The sequence below is a fragment of the Drosophila rhopaloa genome, unplaced genomic scaffold (assembly GCF_018152115.1).
Source record: "Drosophila rhopaloa isolate 14029-0021.01 unplaced genomic scaffold, ASM1815211v1 contig_156, whole genome shotgun sequence".
In the NCBI taxonomy this organism is placed as follows: domain Eukaryota; kingdom Metazoa; phylum Arthropoda; class Insecta; order Diptera; family Drosophilidae; genus Drosophila; species Drosophila rhopaloa.
The window spans coordinates 666,796-684,404 of record NW_025335035.1 but is presented as its reverse complement, the minus strand read 5'-3'; the positions used below and the strand labels follow the sequence as shown (position 1 = coordinate 684,404).

At 51.6% G+C, this 17,609-nt stretch overlaps 1 protein-coding gene across 4 annotated transcripts in view; it reads right to left on the bottom strand.

Moving 5' to 3' along the window:
- LOC108044588 (dnaJ homolog subfamily C member 16) overlaps window positions 1–17,609 on the bottom strand; it is a 605,143-nt gene that overhangs the window by 97,349 nt on the left and 490,185 nt on the right. For all 4 annotated transcript variants that reach the window (XM_044457445.1, XM_044457448.1, XM_044457447.1 and 1 more), the window contains one exon: window positions 11,166–11,548. In XM_044457445.1, coding sequence (XP_044313380.1) covers window positions 11,166–11,548 — 383 coding nt within the window. The remainder of the gene's footprint in view (window positions 1–11,165; window positions 11,549–17,609) is intronic.

Here is a 17,609-nt window from a genome sequence, read left to right as displayed (position 1 = left end):
TTTCTAAGATAGATTTTAAAAAAAGGTAAAGAGCAGTGATGTTATTATGTATGTATTAAAAATAGTAGCTTTGGGTTGAGATAGAATCTCAATACCCGACGTGCAGTTACTGCTGTTTAGAGGTATAAGTCTGGATGGAAAGTTTTTACGTACAAGTATTTGGACATTTGTCATAGATATTGGAACGGAGGTTAAAGAAATACCCGGTAACGAACTGATTTTGTTTCTTCTGCTACGAATGTCGTGCGGCTAGCTCAGTAGATTTGTGTATTTGTCCCAACAAATTTATATAAAACGTGACCGCCCGATTGTCCAGTGAGAACGCAAGATTGGTGTTTATATATGTGAGGATCTTTATTCGCCGACTTGGCCCTCGCCCCACGGCTGACAAAGTAGGGACTTGACGCCTTCTCCGTTGTACAGTCGGTTCGTCGCTCTTCCACCGCGGTTGCTCCGAGATGCGTTGATGTGGGTCGCATCGTCTCGGGTGTTTCGTTTGACTTCCTTGTTCATTGCTTCGCGGCTGTTTTGGCTTAGGGATGCGTCACCGTTCCCAGACTAGGGTGAACAGACACTGGGCTCTCAAAGCATACGCCGTTCGCAGCCACGGCCTCCTGTCCCTTGCTCTGTCCCGGCCGGTCACACCAGATGCCTGCACAGTTTTTACCTGACGATTGAGACCAATCGCGACAAGAGTTGCGACAACGCGCCCAGACATAGCCGCGTAATGCCTTAACGACCTCAGCTACCTATAGCTTAATTCTGAGACTTCAACGAAGGTCTCGGTGTAGCGATCTTGCTCCTTGTTGACCCGGCAGGGCTCTGCTTGCTCCTGACGTTGACTTTATGTGTGTTGTTGACTCGCGTTCGATTGCTTGTTATATAGGCCGGCGTATACCGCGTCTCCTTGCTTCCTTCTCCAAAGTCCACGGTTTTAGCTGTTGGAAAGCGGCATTTATAAAATTATCTCATTATCATTAACATCAGTTCGCCGCATATCTAGCAACAGGTAGGCCTCTCCCCTTGGTAATCAGTTACCCTCCCTGCCTTTTTTGTGCGGAGGTTTTTAACTCCTCACAACCCAATAAATCGATTTGGTGAAAAATATTAGCATTGGCTTTAACATGAGCTTCCTGCAGGCAATAATATCTTGAAGAATGATATCACTAAATGAGATTAAGAGAAATAAATGGTATAAAATGTGGATATTATTTAAATTGTGCTTTTAGAAAGAATTTTGAATTCACGCGGGTATGAGTCACGTATAGCAACGTAAGTATAGTTATATTTTTGTTTTGGATTTCTTTTTTGTGAAGAAAATAATTTATATTCGGTTGAAGATTTTTTTGCGTTAATTTTTATCGTGGATTTTTTGTAAATTTAGTTCGTCAACGATTTCAGAAACATCACAAGAGTAGGGGGCATAAGTATTGAGAGACCGATGAGCCTTGCATAATCCGGTAAGCTCAGTTCTGTTTATGAATTTTTCAGCATCGGTTGGGGTTTTTACAAGCATCAGTAAATATCCGTCCCTGAGGTTGGATATTGACACAGTGTTTTTAGAAATTAGTTTTCAGCGCTGTGCACGTCGACGCAAGAGAATTTCAAAATAGTCTTTTGAGACTTATAACAGGCGATTATGGATGGTCCACAACTAGTGTGGGAAGGTCGGGAAATGCCATATTTAGTTTAAGAGGTTGTTTTCATTTTTTAGATGGGTAGGTGTCGCCAGGAGGCACAAGCCGATTGTCGCCTAGGTTGGAGGGCCCAGGGCCCATATAGGGACTTCTGAGTATCACTTGGTAAGTTTTTAAGGGTACACTGTTATGTTTTTACAACTGGAAGTTAAAAAAAAAGGAATTAATTTAAGCTCGATTAACTAATGAATTTTTAAACTTCATATAAAAAAATATATTAATTTAGAAATACATATATGTCGTTGTGCAATAAAATATTTAAGCATTCATAAAAGAATTTAATTTTAAAGATTTTTTCTTTAATTTAAATGTCCTCGCCATCATTTTTTGCCCATCTTATTATTTTCCATGTAACCACCTATTAATTTGGGTAACTAATATTTCAATAAAACCTTTTTAATTCAGACTTGTATCTACATAAGCACCGTGAACAGAAAGGGGTATGTTTACACGGACGCGGAATAAAATACTGGTAGTAAGGGAAACATAATCTTTAGAGACACGAAAAATGATAAGAATATACACTTTCCAAAAAATCTTAACTCGTTCAAATATTTGAGGTTGTTTAGATAACTTTGTTATCAAATCAGTTTTCGTTATAAAATGTGAATTTAAAGGTGATCGCTACGTCGTTTTTACCTGCTTCCTGGTTTGTTTAAGAATATATAATATATACTTAGAGGGTATGTAGTATAAAGAATATTGTCGTGAAAATGTTGGTAAAATTTAGAATTTGAATAAAAATAAAACCACTTGCTATACAAAAAAAATCTTAATAAAAGATTTGTAACGCAGTTCTCTGGCCGGGGTAGAATCTCAATCGGGGGCCAAGGAACCTATACAAGAAATTTATATAGAAGGGTGGGACCTGTAGTAGGAATTTGTATGGGGAGGCTGTAAGGCGCCCGGACACGAGTGCTCTTCGACGAGGTAGTCGATCGTAAAGGATTCTGATCGCCGAGTATGCCTCTACGCGCGAGAGCCGTTGATCAAACCGATCTGAACACGAGGTTGACGACAAGGCATCTATTAGAGCGCCGCCTACCGGCCTGCAGTGGGAATAGGGTCGACCACACTGCTTGGTGCGAAACCCGGGGAGGATCCTGTTTAAGGCGCCCCCTGGTGATAGAACAAGGTACTCAGTGGGTGATCGCACTGCTTGGTGGGGAACTTGGATGAGACCCGTCAGTAATGCCCTCTGGTGGCGGAGCGAGATACTAAAAAGGACGATCGCACTACTTGGTGGTGAATTTGGATGATTCCGATTGGAGTTGGCTGCGGTGGCTACGGGGAGGGGAACTCCGCCGGGCATGAACGGCGGGGGTCGCCCACTCCGGATATACTCGGAGCCTACGGGTGTCTACACTCCGGATATACTCGTAGCCTACGGGTGTCTACACTCCGGATATACTCGGAGCCTACGAGGGGTTCTACACTCCGGCTAGGCTCGGAGTCTACGAGCTAGGTGGTCGATGATTACGTCGAACCTGTAGCCTTCGAGGTAGCATCGCAGTATCCGTATTCCCCAGACGATGGCCAAACATTCCTTTTCCGTGGGCGAATAATTCAACTCCGCGGCATCGAGCTTGCGGCTGACGTAGGCAATGACTCGCTCCTGGCCGTCGATTTCCTGGGTTAGCACTCCCCCGAGTCCGTAGTTACTGGCGTCAGTTTGGAGCGTCATCTTGACGGAGAAATCTGGGCACGCCAGCACTGGTGCGTCTGTCAGCAAACCTTTCAGGAGATCGAATGCATTCTGCTGCTCCGATTCCCACTTCCACCGTTGGTTTTTCCTTAGTAGGTTCGTCATGGGTTGGACCACCGAGGCAAAGTTGGGCACGAATCGTCGGTACCATGAGGCCATCCCGAGACATCTCCTTAGCTCCCGTAAGCTAGAGGAAGGGCTCAGGTTTCGCACGGCGGCTACCTTGTCCGGGTCGGTGTGGATACCCTGGTCACTGATCACATGTCCAAGGTAGGCCAGTTTTCTCTTGAAGAAGGAGCACTTTTCCTGGTTGATGCGCAGGTTAGCTCTCCTCAATCGTTCGAAAACTTTGCGCAGGTTGTCCATGTGTTCCCCTAGGCTGGCCCCAATGACAATAATGTCATCGAGGTAGGCGAACGCGTAGGGCTCGCTGAAAAGTTGCCGGGGCCGAATGCAGCCCGAAAGGCATGACGCGCCATTGGAATAGGCCGCGACCGGGTACCGTAAAGGCGGTACATGCCCGGCTATCTGTGGCCACTGGTATCTGCCAGTACCCGTTGCGCAGATCCAGGGTCGAAAAGTATCTCGCGTTTCTCAGTCGTTCTAAGATGTGGTTAATGCGCGGCAACGGGTACGCGTCCGTAATCGATTTCGCGTTTAGTTGCCGGTAGTCCACGCACATGCGCCACTGGCCGGTTTTCTTCCGGACCAAGACCAACGGAGCACTGTGCGGACTACGCGACGGTTCGATACATTCCTGCTCCATCAACGCGTCTACTTGCTCGTCTATGATCCGTTGCATGGCAGGGTTCTTTGGGAAATAGCGTTGTTTAATCGGCCGGTCGTCCCTCATGGTGATCCGGTGTTCCGCTATGTTTGCTACCCCCGCCATTCCTTCAAATCGCGCTAGCTGTTCGCTAAGGAACGCTTGGACCTGCGGATTAGTCTCGCACCCGCGTTCCTTGCCCTCCTGATTGAGTACTTGATTCCCCTGGGACACAGTGCCCGTATCGGATGTCCCTCGTGGATTCTCGGCGTGTTCCTCCCGGCGTTTCCTGTCGTGGTCCTCGGTTGCCATGCTGGTGTTTCCTCCTGTGGTGCTTGTCGCGTCTTTTTCCTTGCATGCTGTGGCGTAATGCGTTTCCCGTACTCTATGCTGCCCTTCGGGCGCATCCCTGTTATGCTGTGGCTCTGTCTCGTGGTTGGCTATGCCTAGCCGAGGTTCCGTTCGAAAAGGGTTCCTTTTCCGGGCAATGGCGAAGTCAGCCAAGGGCTCCAGGTGGATGGGGTTATCCACGGCAGGCGCCGGTTGTACACGTTCCTGTTGCTTGGGAGCTGTAGTGGCTGTATCCCTATGGGGTTTTCCCATCAACCGTCGTAGGGCTGCCACGGGGTTTTCCTGGAGCTGCGTTGTATCAGGAGAAGCTGCCGCGCACTCCGCGTTCGGTGCGCCGCTTCTCGCTAGGGGCTCCTGCGTGTCCGTTGATGGATGTCCGTTGGCTGTGCTGGGCGTAGCTTCGGGGCTGGGTGGTCCTCGCGATCGGAGTCGAGGTGGTGGTTCTGATGGATTGCCTTGATTGTCAGGCCGTGGTTCATTGTACCTAATCGTCTGACCTCCTCTGGGTCTTTGTCGGGACAGCGTGAGGCTTGCCGTACCGCATCGGAGGGTAGTGCCGATAGAAGCGAGGAAATCCATCCCTAGGATTAAAGGTTCCAGCATGGCGGGCATTACTAAAAGGGGAACCTGAATTGTCTTCCGGGCGAGCGTCACGTCCGCAAGGAGTAACCTTGTTACTTCTACTCGAGTCGTGTCAGCGAGATTAATCTGGGTGCGAATCTTCCTAAACTGGTGTGGCTGACCGACTACGTCGGCGATGTCCTGGCTAATGAAACTCCTCAATGCCCCGGTGTCGATGGTGGCTAACCGTACGTGTCCGCCAAGGTCGACTTCCGCGGCGATCCTTCCTCTCTCTACCCTAAGCGGTGCGGTTACTGTTGGTTCTCCGGTGGATTGGGTCCCGACGAATTCCGCCGGTCGAGGGGACGCATCCCGTTTCCCGGTTGTTGGCGTCGACAGCATTCGACTGTGCGGACGTCCCGTCGTCCGCAGTCCCAACAGAAGTACTGTCGAGGATTCCGGCAGTCGCGGATGAAGTGTCCCGGTGCTCCGCAGTTTCGGCAAGCATCCCGCACATCGATTCGTCGTTCGGGTGCGGTCACCCGGTTAACCCTAGCTGGCGGGGCAGTTCTGGGCTCTGGAGATGTACGGGGTGGGCTCCGTAGGGGGGCTCTCTCAACGAACGTAGGTTGGGTCTGACCTTGTGAAGGGGAGCGGTACGCTGTCGGATTTCTGGTGGCGGGGTTATAGTTGTTCCTCCCGAGGCTCCGCTTCTGAACGGCCTCGAACTCGGAGGCCAATTGGGCTAATTCCACAATGGTCCGTACCTCGCTGCGTCGGATATACATCTGGTATTCCGGCGCGACATTTTCGTATAGCCTATCTAGCTCTTGGTCTTCGTTGTAGCCCGCATGGCGCATGAGGACTCGGAGATCTAGCATAAAGTCTTTAAATGTTTCCCCTTCCAACTGCTCACGACTCCGAATCTGGTCGTCCAAGCGCTGGAGGTATCGGGGTGGGAGGAAAAACTCGAGGAATTCACGCCGAAATGTTTTCCAGTCAGCTCCTTGGAGGCGGCTTGTTTGGAACCATTTGTCTGCTCTGCTCGTCAGCAGCTCTGCCATGGCTCGAGGAAGGAGTCCTAGGTCTATCCCGTAGGATAAGGCCCGACTTTCGACCTGCTCGATGAAGGCTAAGGGGTCTGAATATCCGTCAAATTGGAGGCCCCATTTACGAATTCGTTCGGGGACGCAAACAATCTCGCGGCGATTCCGGTCATGGCTCGGCTCCGTGAAAGTTTCTTGGTTACTGCCAACCGGAGAGGCGTCAGTAACCGTGAGGCTAGGGGTAATTCGAGCTCGGTCTGCGGGGAAGACACCGGGGGTTGCTCCGGCGCTTATGTCTTCCCCCAAAGGTGCGGGGCTCGGGGCACGTGATGAGTATTGTCTTCCTAGGTCGGCTAGTCGAGCCCACACCTCTTGGGTTTGTTCCGAGTCTCTAACTAGGGTGACAAAGTTTCGCCGCAAGTCGTCGACGAGTCCCTCGGCGGAGAACCCGAATTCGTCAGCAAAGGCTAGTAATTCGGCCTTCAAGCGGGAATAAATCCACCGCGAGGGGACCCCGGGATTGTGAAATAAGTGTGGAACGGACTCACCGGCAATTTTCTGGTCGGGGTCCATGTTTGCAGCGAGTCTTTGGTGCGTTGTCTTGGAATGATGTCTTCGCTTGTTGGAGTCTTTACGGGGCTTCTTGGGCCATACGTTTGTATTTTCACAGACACTCGATCGCGTGGGCTTGATACCGGGCGCGTTCACTAGTTCGTCAAGGTTATTCTCCCCGGTCGGGACACTTTCGCGGAAACCGTTAGACTACGTCACTCACTCGGGGCCTAAGCACTCCCCATACAGGTGGTAGTTTTCCTGGTCTTTCTCCCTATCGGGTCCCTGTTCGGGCACCACTTGTAACGCAGTTCTCTGGCCGGGGTAGAATCTCAATCGGGGGCCAAGGAACCTATACAAGAAATTTATATAGAAGGGTGGGACCTGTAGTAGGAATTTGTATGGGGAGGCTGTAAGGCGCCCGAACACGAGTGCTCTTCGACGAGGTAGTCGATCGTAAAGGCCTGTTTCTCTACGCGCGAGGCGTGTTCCTCCCTGCGTTTCCTGTCGTGCTCCTCGGTTGCCATGCTGGTGTTTCCTCCTGTGGTGCTTGTCGCGTCTTTTTCCTTGCATGCTGTGGCGTAATGCGTTTCCCGTACTCTATGCTGCCCTTCGGGCGCATCCCTGTTATGCTGTGGCTCTGTCTCGTGGTTGGCTATGCCTAGCCGAGGTTCCGTTCGAAAAGGGTTCCTTTTCCGGGCTATGGCGGAGTCAGCCAAGGGCTCCAGGTGGATGGGGTTATCCACGGCAGGCGCCGGTTGTACACGTTCCTGTTGCTTGGGAGCTGTAGTGGCTGTATCCCTATGGGGTTTTCCCATCAACCGTCGTGGGGCTGCCACGGGGTTTTCCTGGAGCTGCGTTGTATCAGGAGAAGCTGCCGCGCACACCGCGTTCGGTGCGCCGCTTCTCGCTAGGGGCTCCTGCGTGTCCGTTGATGGATGTCCGTTGGCTGTGCTGGGCGTAGCTTCGGGGCTGGGTGGTCTTCGCGATCGGAGTCGAGGTGGTGGTTCTGATGGATTGCCTTGATTGTCAGGCCGTGGTTCATTGTACCTAATCGTCTGACCTCCTCTGGGTCTTTGTCGGGACAGCGTGAGGCTTGCCGTACCGCATCGGAGGGTAGTGCCGATAGAAGCGAGGAAATCCATCCCTAGGATTAAAGGTTCCAGCATGGCGGGCATTACTAAAAGGGGAACCTGAATTGTCTTCCGGGCGAGCGTCACGTCCGCAAGGAGTAACCTTGTTACTTCTACTCGAGTCGTGTCAGCGAGATTAATCTGAATGCGAATCTCCCTAAACTGGTGTGGCTGACCGACTACGTCGGCGATGTCCTGGCTAATGAAACTCCTCAATGCCCCGGTGTCGATGGTGGCTAACCGTACGTGTCCGCCAAGGTCGACTTCCTCGGCGATCCTTCCTCTCTCTACCCTAAGCGGTGCGGTTACTGTTGGTTCTCCGGTGGATTGGGTCCCGACGAATTCCGCCGGTCGAGGGGACGCATCCCGTTTCCCGGTTGTTGGCGTCGACAGCATTCGACTGTGCGGACGTCCCGTCGTCCGCAGTCCCAACAGAAGTACTGTCGAGGATTCCGGCAGTCGCGGATGAAGTGTCCCGGTGCTCCGCAGCTTCGGCAAGCATCCCGCACATCGATTCGTCGTTCGGGTGCGGTCACCCGGTTAACCCTAGCTGGCGGGGCAGTTCTGGGCTCTGGAGATGTACGGGGTGGGCTCCGTAGGGGGGCTCTCTCAGCGAACGTAGGTTGGGTCTGACCTTGTGAAGGGGAGCGGTACGCTGTCGGATTTCTGGTGGCGGGGTTATAGTTGTTCCTCCCGAGGCTCCGCTTCTGAACGGCCTCGAACTCGGTGGCCAATTGGGCTAATTCCACAATGGTCCGTACCTCGCTGCGTCGGATATACATCTGGTATTCCGGCGCGACATTTTCGTATAGCCTATCTAGCTCTTGGTCTTCGTTGTAGCCCGCATGGCGCATGAGGACTCGGAGATCTAGCATAAAGTCTTTAAATGTTTCCCCTTCCAACTGCTCACGACTCCGAATCTGGTCGTCCAAGCGCTGGAGGTATCGGGGTGGGAGGAAAAACTCGAGGAATTCACGCCGAAATGTTTTCCAGTCAGCTCCTTGGAGGCGGCTTGTTTGGAACCATTTGTCTGCTCTGCTCGTCAGCAGCTCTGCCATGGCTCGAGGAAGGAGTCCTAGGTCTATCCCGTAGGATAAGGCCCGACTTTCGACCTGCTCGATGAAGGCTAAGGGGTCTGAATATCCGTCAAATTGGAGGCCCCATTTACGAATTCGTTCGGGGACGCAAACAATCTCGCGGCGATTCCGGTCATGGCTCGGCTCCGTGAAAGTTTCTTGGTTACTGCCGACCGGAGAGGCGTCAGTAACCGTGAGGCTAGGGGTAATTCGAGCTCGGTCTGCGGGGAAGACACCGGGGGTTGCTCCGGCGCTTATGTTCGGGGCGGGGCCGCTGGGGCCGGTTTTGTCTTCCCCCAAAGGTCCGGGGCTCGGGGCACGTGATGAGTATTGTCTTCCTAGGTCGGCTAGTCGAGCCCACACCTCTTGGGTTTGTTCCGAGTCTCTAACTAGGGTGACAAAGTTTCGCCGCAAGTCGTCGACGAGTCCCTCGGCGGAGAACCCGAATTCGTCAGCAAAGGCTAGTAATTCGGCCTTCAAGCGGGAATAAATCCACCGCGAGGGGACCCCGGGATTGTGAAATAAGTGTGGAACGGACTCACCGGCAATTTTCTGGTCGGGGTCCATGTTTGCAGCGAGTCTTTGGTGCGTTGTCTTGGAATGATGTCTTCGCTTGTTGGAGTCTTTACGGGGCTTCTTGGGCCATACGTTTGTATTTTCACAGACACTCGATCGCGTGGGCTTGATACCGGGCGCGTTCACTAGTTCGTCAAGGTTATTCTCCCCGGTCGGGACACTTTCGCGGAAACCGTTAGACTACGTCACTCACTCGGGGCCTACGCACTCCCCATACAGGTGGTAGTTTTCCTGGTCTTTCTCCCTATCGGGTCCCTGTTCGGGCGCCACTTGTAACGCAGTTCTCTGGCCGGGGTAGAATCTCAATCAGGGGCCAAGGAACCTATACAAGAAATTTATATAGAAGGGTGGGACCTGTAGTAGGAATTTGTATGGGGAGGCTGTAAGGCGCCCGGACACGAGTGCTCTTCGACGAGGTAGTCGATCGTAAAGGCCTGTTTCCGCACGGATTCTAATCGCCGAGTATGCCTCTACGCGCGAGAGCCGTTGGTCAAACCGATCTGAACACGAGGTTGACGACAAGGCATATATTAGAGCACCGCCTAGCGGCCTGCAGTGGGAAAAGGGCCGACCACACTGCTTGGTGCGAAACCCGGGGAGGATCCTGTTTGAGGCGCCCCCTGGTGATAGAACGAGGTACTCAGTGGGTGATCGCACTGCTTGGTGGGGAACTTGGATGAGACCCGTCAGTAATGCCCTCTGGTGGCGGAGCGAGATACTAAAAAGGACGATTGCACTGCTTGGTGGTGAATTTGGATGATTCCGATTGGAGTTGGCTGCGGGGGCTACGGGGAGGGGAACTCTGCCGGGCATGAACGGCGGGGGTCGCCCACTCCGGATATACTCGGAGCCTACGGGTGTCTACACTCCGGATATACTCGGAGCCTACGCTTGTCTACACTCCGGATATACTCGGAGCCTACGGGTGTCTACACTCCGGATATACTCGGAGGATACGAAACCAAACACGCGTCGTAGATCGGGGTCGAGAACGGGTGGGGTTAGAAGGAGGGGAAGTGTACTGGTAAAGAAATAACACGCGGGGTTTTAGTTCTTCAATTTCAGGCTTATATTTGACAGTTATTGAAAGTAGTTCCCTGGCTGCTGCCCTCACAATGGATGTTCTTGCTTACGTGTAACTTCGAGGATGTTAACTAGTGTGGCACACGTCTACTCGCGGTGAAAAGTCGAAACCAAAGAGAGCGAGTCAGATTTCTAGAGATCGCACTTCAGCTCGCGTCGTGTTTTCTGAACCAGTTCCCTGTTATCGATCGTGATATCGATCGCCCCCCTCACGAGTGCGATAGCGGGTTAAGGGGGTTCTGCCCGTGGTGCGTGTCTCGGCTTCAAATGTAAACACCAGCTTAATTAGTTTCTCCTTAGTTACCATTACTTCATATTGATAACATAGGTGGACTCCGTGTCCAAATCTTAAAGCTAATTCTAATACTATATTAAATACTAAATAGGTGGACTCCGATCCTCGGCATGATTAAATGAAGTTTGTACGCCCTCAGATTTAGGGCGTTACAGATTTCAAAGCATATTAGAAAACGAGATATTTAGTGTTTTAAAATTATTTTTATATTTTTAATTTATTCCTAGTTCATCTTTTAAAATTTTCTGGTCGAGAGTTCACGAGTTAATCAGCCGAATTGACGTTATATGAACTAATTGAAATTCTGCCGATAAGATTAATTACCTTTGTTCCTCGAACAGATTCTGGATGCTTAGCGTGATACATGCAAAAGTATTTTCGATGACCATTCAATGCCAAAACAGTACCAACACAGTTTCTTGGATTGACCTGCAAGTTTCGATTTGTGCTCAATGATAAACGAAGAATTTCAGCAAACCATGGTAGTCCTTTTTCAATTGTCATGTGCCCAAATAATAATGTTTTGGATTTCCTGTACGGCCAAACTGCCTTGTGAAAATATGGAATAAGCTTATTTCTACTTTTTAAATCTGTTATGAGCAGTAAAGTTCGGCATCCTGGTTTTAGAAGACGAACCATTCCATTATATTTTTCTGCTCTCAGTTCGTAGAGCTTAAGTTCCGGAATGGAATTAATATGGTGCTGATCTGAAATTACATATAAAAATATTTAAAACAAGAAAGGAAAGCTAACTTCGGGCGGAGCCGAAGTTGATATACCCTTGTAGAATATTCTGTATATTATATTCTTCAAAATTATTCATATAATGCATTCTAAATACTCATAAAAAATACCAACTTCCTAACTTTAAAAACACCAAAGTTATGGCATTTTCAATTGTTCAGTTATATGGCAGCTATAGGATATCGCCCGATTCTTATGAAATTTGGTAGGTCGGATGAATTGGCCAAAAATAAAACCCATAGAAAATCCCAACTTCCTAACTTTACAAACACCAAAGTTATGGCATTTGCGATCAATAACTGATTGATATGGCAACTATATGATACTGCGTCCAAAGAAACGAAGGGTGTGTGTAAAGTTTTAATTCGCGTTTAAGTTCGCGTAGAAACAGACAGACGGACAGACAGACATGCCCTTGTCTCCATCTGGTGTGTGGTATATAGCATACGAGCAACCATACACTTATGGACAAAATAATAGGTGTGCTTTTTTCCTTTATTAACTTTGTATTTCTAATTCATACCTTCTCTAATCTCAACAAATTATATTTTTTTCATAACTTATATTAATTGTCTTTGTGACGAACCCGCCTAGGAGGCGTGTACGCCACAATGGTTCCTTTTTACGTTTATAATAGTTTTAAGAGAAATTACATGGAGTTCGATAAATATTAAGACATAGTAAGATTAAATAAGTTATATCTAAGTTCAAATCCCAGGGTGGCAACGCTAACCGATATTTAGCCGAGGCGCATTTAATACTAGAAAAGTAAGGAGCTAAGATACCAGGAGTAGGAAAATACTGGAAATCCCGAATGCGGGAACAAGGAGAAAAGTGTACGCGATCACACCATAACCTGGAGCAGGGCCTCTAGGCTCTTCTCTCGTGATCGCGAAACGAGGCAGACGTGTGATCGGCACACGGCTGATGCGAAACTTCGAGGCTCCACGTGCAAGCCGCAAGTGTATTCGCAAGTAGGTCAAACGGGACGCCCGACGCGACCTTTCGCAGTTCTCCCTTCGCGGGTTTAATTTGGCCAAGCGCCACGCTGCCAATCGTGGGTGACATTGAAGAGGTTAGTACAAATAGGTCCTGAATACGCTCAGAACGGTGTAGCGGACTCGGGTGAGAAAAATCCCAATAAAGTTTTACGGTCGTGTAATCATATCTCCCGATCTTGTGTTTTCATTTCGTAGTTAAAAGTGAACCTAACCTAACCTAACCTCATTCCCAGAGCTAATTTGGGCCCGAACGTGGACATACTTCCCGTTCGCCACTGTAGCCGTAGTTTTTGCTCCGAGTAGTACCATCGGACCCGAACGCGGACCCCTTCCCGTTTGATCCGGTGGGGAAACTACCGCCTTGCGTAGTTTGGGATTTGTGCGTGGACACCCGTCCCGCCGGATCCATTTCTCGGTAGTTTCCCCACTCCCCCGCGTAGTTTGGGATTTGTGCGTGGACCCCCGTCCCGCCGGATCTGTTCCCCGGTAGTTTCCCCATTCCCCTTGCGTAGTTTGGGATTTGTGCGTGGACACCCGTCCCGCCGGATCCGTTGCTCGGTAGTTTCCCCACTCCCTCGCGTAGTTTGGGATTTGTGCGTGGACACCCGTCCCGCCGGATCCGTTCTCCGGTAGTTTCTCTATCCCCCTGCGTAGTTTGGGATTTGAGCGTGGACACCCGTCCCGCCGGATCTATTAACCTAGTGTCTGGTCTACGTAGTAGTTTGGAGACTGGCACGTGGACACCCGTCCCGGCCGGTCAGACAAGTCGAATCCCTCTGTCCTTTTACAATCCGGCCCCGCCCCTCCCAAAGTATCTTCCCGGCTCGGCCTCGCCCGAAGGTCCAGGCCGGTAGATTTTCCGCCCTTGACGCGAGATCCAAGACTTCCACCCGCAAAGTATCTTCCCGGCTCGGCCTCGCCCGAAGGTCCAGGCCGGTGGATTTTCCGCCCTTGACGCGAGATCCAAGACTTCCACCCGCAAAGTATCTTCCCGGCTCGGCCTCGCCCGAAGGTCCAGGCCTGTGGATTTTCCGCCCTTGACGCGAGATCCAAGACTTCCACCCGCAAAGTATCTTCCCGGCTCGGCCTCGCCCGAAGGTCCAGGCCGGTGGATTTTCCGCCCTTGACACGAGACCCAGGACTTTACACCCGCAAAGTATTCTCCCGGCTCGGCCTCGCCCGAAGGTCCAGCCCGGTGGATTTTTCGCCCTTGACACGAGATCCAGGACTTCAACGACCACCCAGTATTCTCCCGGCTCGGCCTCGCCCGAAGGTCCAGCCCGGTGGATTTTTCGCCCTCGACGCGAAACACGACAAGGATTCCACACGTCTACGTTTCCGCCGACTCGGACAAGAACCCTCGGTGCAGACTCCCCATTAAAATCATCTGTTCACCTGTTGAACGGAACTCTCTAGTCCGGTGTTTCGGTGATTTACAAATTTCTTGTAAAGGACTCTTGGATCCGACTGAGATCTGTACCCCGGCCGAGAAAACATCCTTACAAGTGGCGCCCGAGCAGGGACGCCGGGACTAGCTAGAGATTTATACAAGTGGCCTAAAGACCCACTGTGAAAAGGGTAGAGTCGCCCGGGGAGCCGAGACGAAACGACCAGAGGAATAGAAGGATATAAGAAGGAAACCGCCCAGGAAAATAAGACGATGAGTACTCCTAAGGAACCCGAGGGTGAGTACGAAGAAGATAATTATATCAAGAACCCTGGTGTAGGAGTCCGCTGGATATATGCACGCCGAAGAGACGAACTCAACTCCCTTGCCGTTGAGTTCGGCTTCAAAGCGGATGGCACCGTCGAAGAGGCCAGGAAGGCGTTTGCCAACGGTCAGCGCAGGGTCCTTCCCACAACGCGTGTGGAGCCGGCTAGCTCAGCTGCAGGAGCAGTACAGCAGTCGGGCCCCGAGCCCCGTTCTCACCGGAAAGAGCGACGAGATGGAGCAATTCGCAGAGTCCCTCCGAATCCCCGTCATCTCCGACGCTACGCCGCTCGAGGTTCCCGCTCGTCATCGAGGAGTACATCCCGGAACGGCACACGGTGACCGGATGCCGCTCAAAAATGTTCGCTTGGCCACTGGCCTGCAGGGGCAGGAGGTGCGGAGTAATACGACTCCCACTCAGCACTTGCTTCCTGAGAAGATACACAAGTGGAACCTACGGTTCGATGGTAGCTCGGATCCGCTAACACTCATCGCTGTACTCGAGGAGAAGATGACGACGTATAGGATAAGTCCGGAAGAGATCCCCCGGGCTATGTCCGAAATCTTCGAGGTGGTTCCGTACTAGCCATCTGCAGTCTGCCTCTTGGGGAACTTTCCGGAGGGAATTCCTGGAGTTCTTTCTACCTCCGCGATATTTCGAACGATTAGAGGACGAGATTCGGACTCACCTGCAGAGAAGAGGAGAGCCTTTCAAAACATACCTGATCGAGCTTAGGACGAAGATGCAGCAGGCCGGGTACCGAGAAGAGGAAGAGTTGTACCGCGCGTACGAAAACATGGCTCCAGAGTATCGGCTATACATCAAGCGCAGTGAATTCGGGACGTTGAAGCAACTGACCCACATGGCTACTGAGTACGAATTTGTCAAACAACTCGAGTCGACTCGAGACGGGACCACAGGAGGGACGGACAGGAACCGCGAGGGACCGCAACTTCGGCGTTTACCGAACCCCTTTCGGAACTTGGAGAGTACTACACAGGCAGGACACGTGACTCACTGGATGATCGGGCAAGAAACCTCACGAGTGGACGTGCAGCGTGCCTGCGGCCGTTGTGGTGAGAACGGACATTTCCGTCGCGACTGTCCCAACCCACGTCGTGACTTTTGTTGGGATTGTGGCCGGGTGGGAGTGCTAACAATAGAGTGCTGCCGTCGAAATGCCTCGGGAAATGGAGGACGTCTCCGCCGGAATCCGGGTGCGGCAGAGACGAACGAAGCAACGGCCCGACCCCAACAAAACCCCCGTTAAGGATACACGGTGGACTCATCACAGCAGCGATAGAAGTTGGAGGAAGGTGGGTAGACGCCACCGTTGATACGGGGGCATCGAGGACTTTCGCCAGTGAAAGTTTTACAAAGCTGGTTGCCCGCGCAGACGAGGTCCGTGAAGTTGTCACCAGAATAGCGTTGGCCGATCGGTCATGTCTGGATGTGACAAAATTGTGGCGCACCCCGGTCACGTTGGCGGGTACCACAGTTCTCTTACCCATGTTGGTGATGCCCACCATGTTGGACCGGGTGATACTTGGGATGGATTTCCTCAAAGCAGCCGGGACGCTCGTGCGATGTGGGCAGGCCACCCTCGAATTGCGATCTGAACCCCAAGCAAGAGGGGATCCTTTGTTACAACCAGTGCTCATACCTCCGAGGGACGATCGAGAAAGAGCGGTACACTCTGACAAGTTTAGGGTCCAATTGGGGACTGCCAGACAAGGAGGAACAGAGGTTCTTAGCCCTACGCCTACGTGGAACGCGGCCACGACAAAAGACACTGGGAAAACTGCTAGGACGGAGGCGGAGGACCACGACAAAGGACGACGGATTGCGCCATTGAGTCCGAGGCAACAAGGCTTCCTCGAACAAGATTTAGCTTTGTTCGAGAGCCTCCAGGGAGTATCTCAGATCGCAGAGCCTCGCATCGTCATGCGCGACGATAAGCCCTTAAAGCAAAGGTATTATCCCAGGAACCCCGCGCAAGGTACGCGACGAGCCTGATAAGTTCTCTGACTACATGTTGGAGAATGGTCAGCTCTATAGGAACATGGGTTACCGAGCAGACGACGAGGACTACTTCCCGTGAAAACTCTGTGTACCCACTTCCTGTAGAGCCCGCGTCTTATACGAATTTCATGATTCCCCAACCGCAGGACACTTGGGTGTCCGAAAAACGATCACCCGCCTGTCGCAAAGATATTTCTGGCCCGGCATGTACCGCGATGCAAAACAACACGTTCGGCACTGCGAGTCGTGCCAGAAATTTAAGACCGTTCAGACCAAAGCAGCAGGGAAAATGCTTACCCGTGTCGTAAGCGAACCCTTCGACATTCTCTGCGCCGACTTTGTAGGTCCGCAGCCCCGATCGAAACAAGGGAACTCGATGCTTCTCGTTTTCCATGACGTGTTCTCCAAATGGGTAGAGTTGATCCCACTCCGGAAAGCCACCGCTGCGGCAGTCCAGAAAGCGTTTAGGGAACGTATACTCGGGCGAGTGGGCACTCCCCGGAAGTTCGTGTGCGACAACGGGACCCAATTCACAAGTCGGGCCCTAAAAGACTACTTTGCTAAGCTCGGCGTGGAAGTCCAGTACACGGCTCCGTATTGTCCGCAGGAGAATCCCACCGAGAGGACCAATCGCACGGTAAAGGCGCTGATTTCTCAGCTGTCGGGATTAGACCAGAGTGCGTGGGATAATATGTTGCCGGAGATTTCCCTCGCTATCAATAGTAGTGTATCGGACTCGACTGGGTATACTCCCGCATTTCTCACTCAGGGACGGGAGCTACGCTTGCCTGCGATGCTGTATGACGAACTCACCCCTGGATCAGCGGTCGCGCATACAGGTCCTGAAGACAAGGCGTCACACCTCCAAGGGATCTTCGACATCGTGCGGTCGAACCTGCAACGAGCATCTCTGGAGCAGGCGAGGCACTATAACCTTAGGAGGCGCGAATGGAGACCAACGCTCGGGAGCCAAGTATGGCTGCGACAGCATCCCTTATCAAAAGCGACCGAGGGGTTCGCCGCCAAACTCGCTCCTAAGTATGACGGCCCCTACACCGTCGTGAAGTTCACATCGCCGAACTTGGTACGTTTGCAGCGCCCAGGAGACCGTCGGCGGCGGATCGCCAACATATCTCAACTTAAACCCTACTACGCAGAGGACGGCCTCGATGCGGGCGACGACGACATTACCGGGCCAAGTAACCCGGCACGGTAAGCGGCCTGGAACTACGAAATAACTTTAAGATCCATACTTGTAATAGGTTAAGATTAACGAGTCCTTTGTTAGC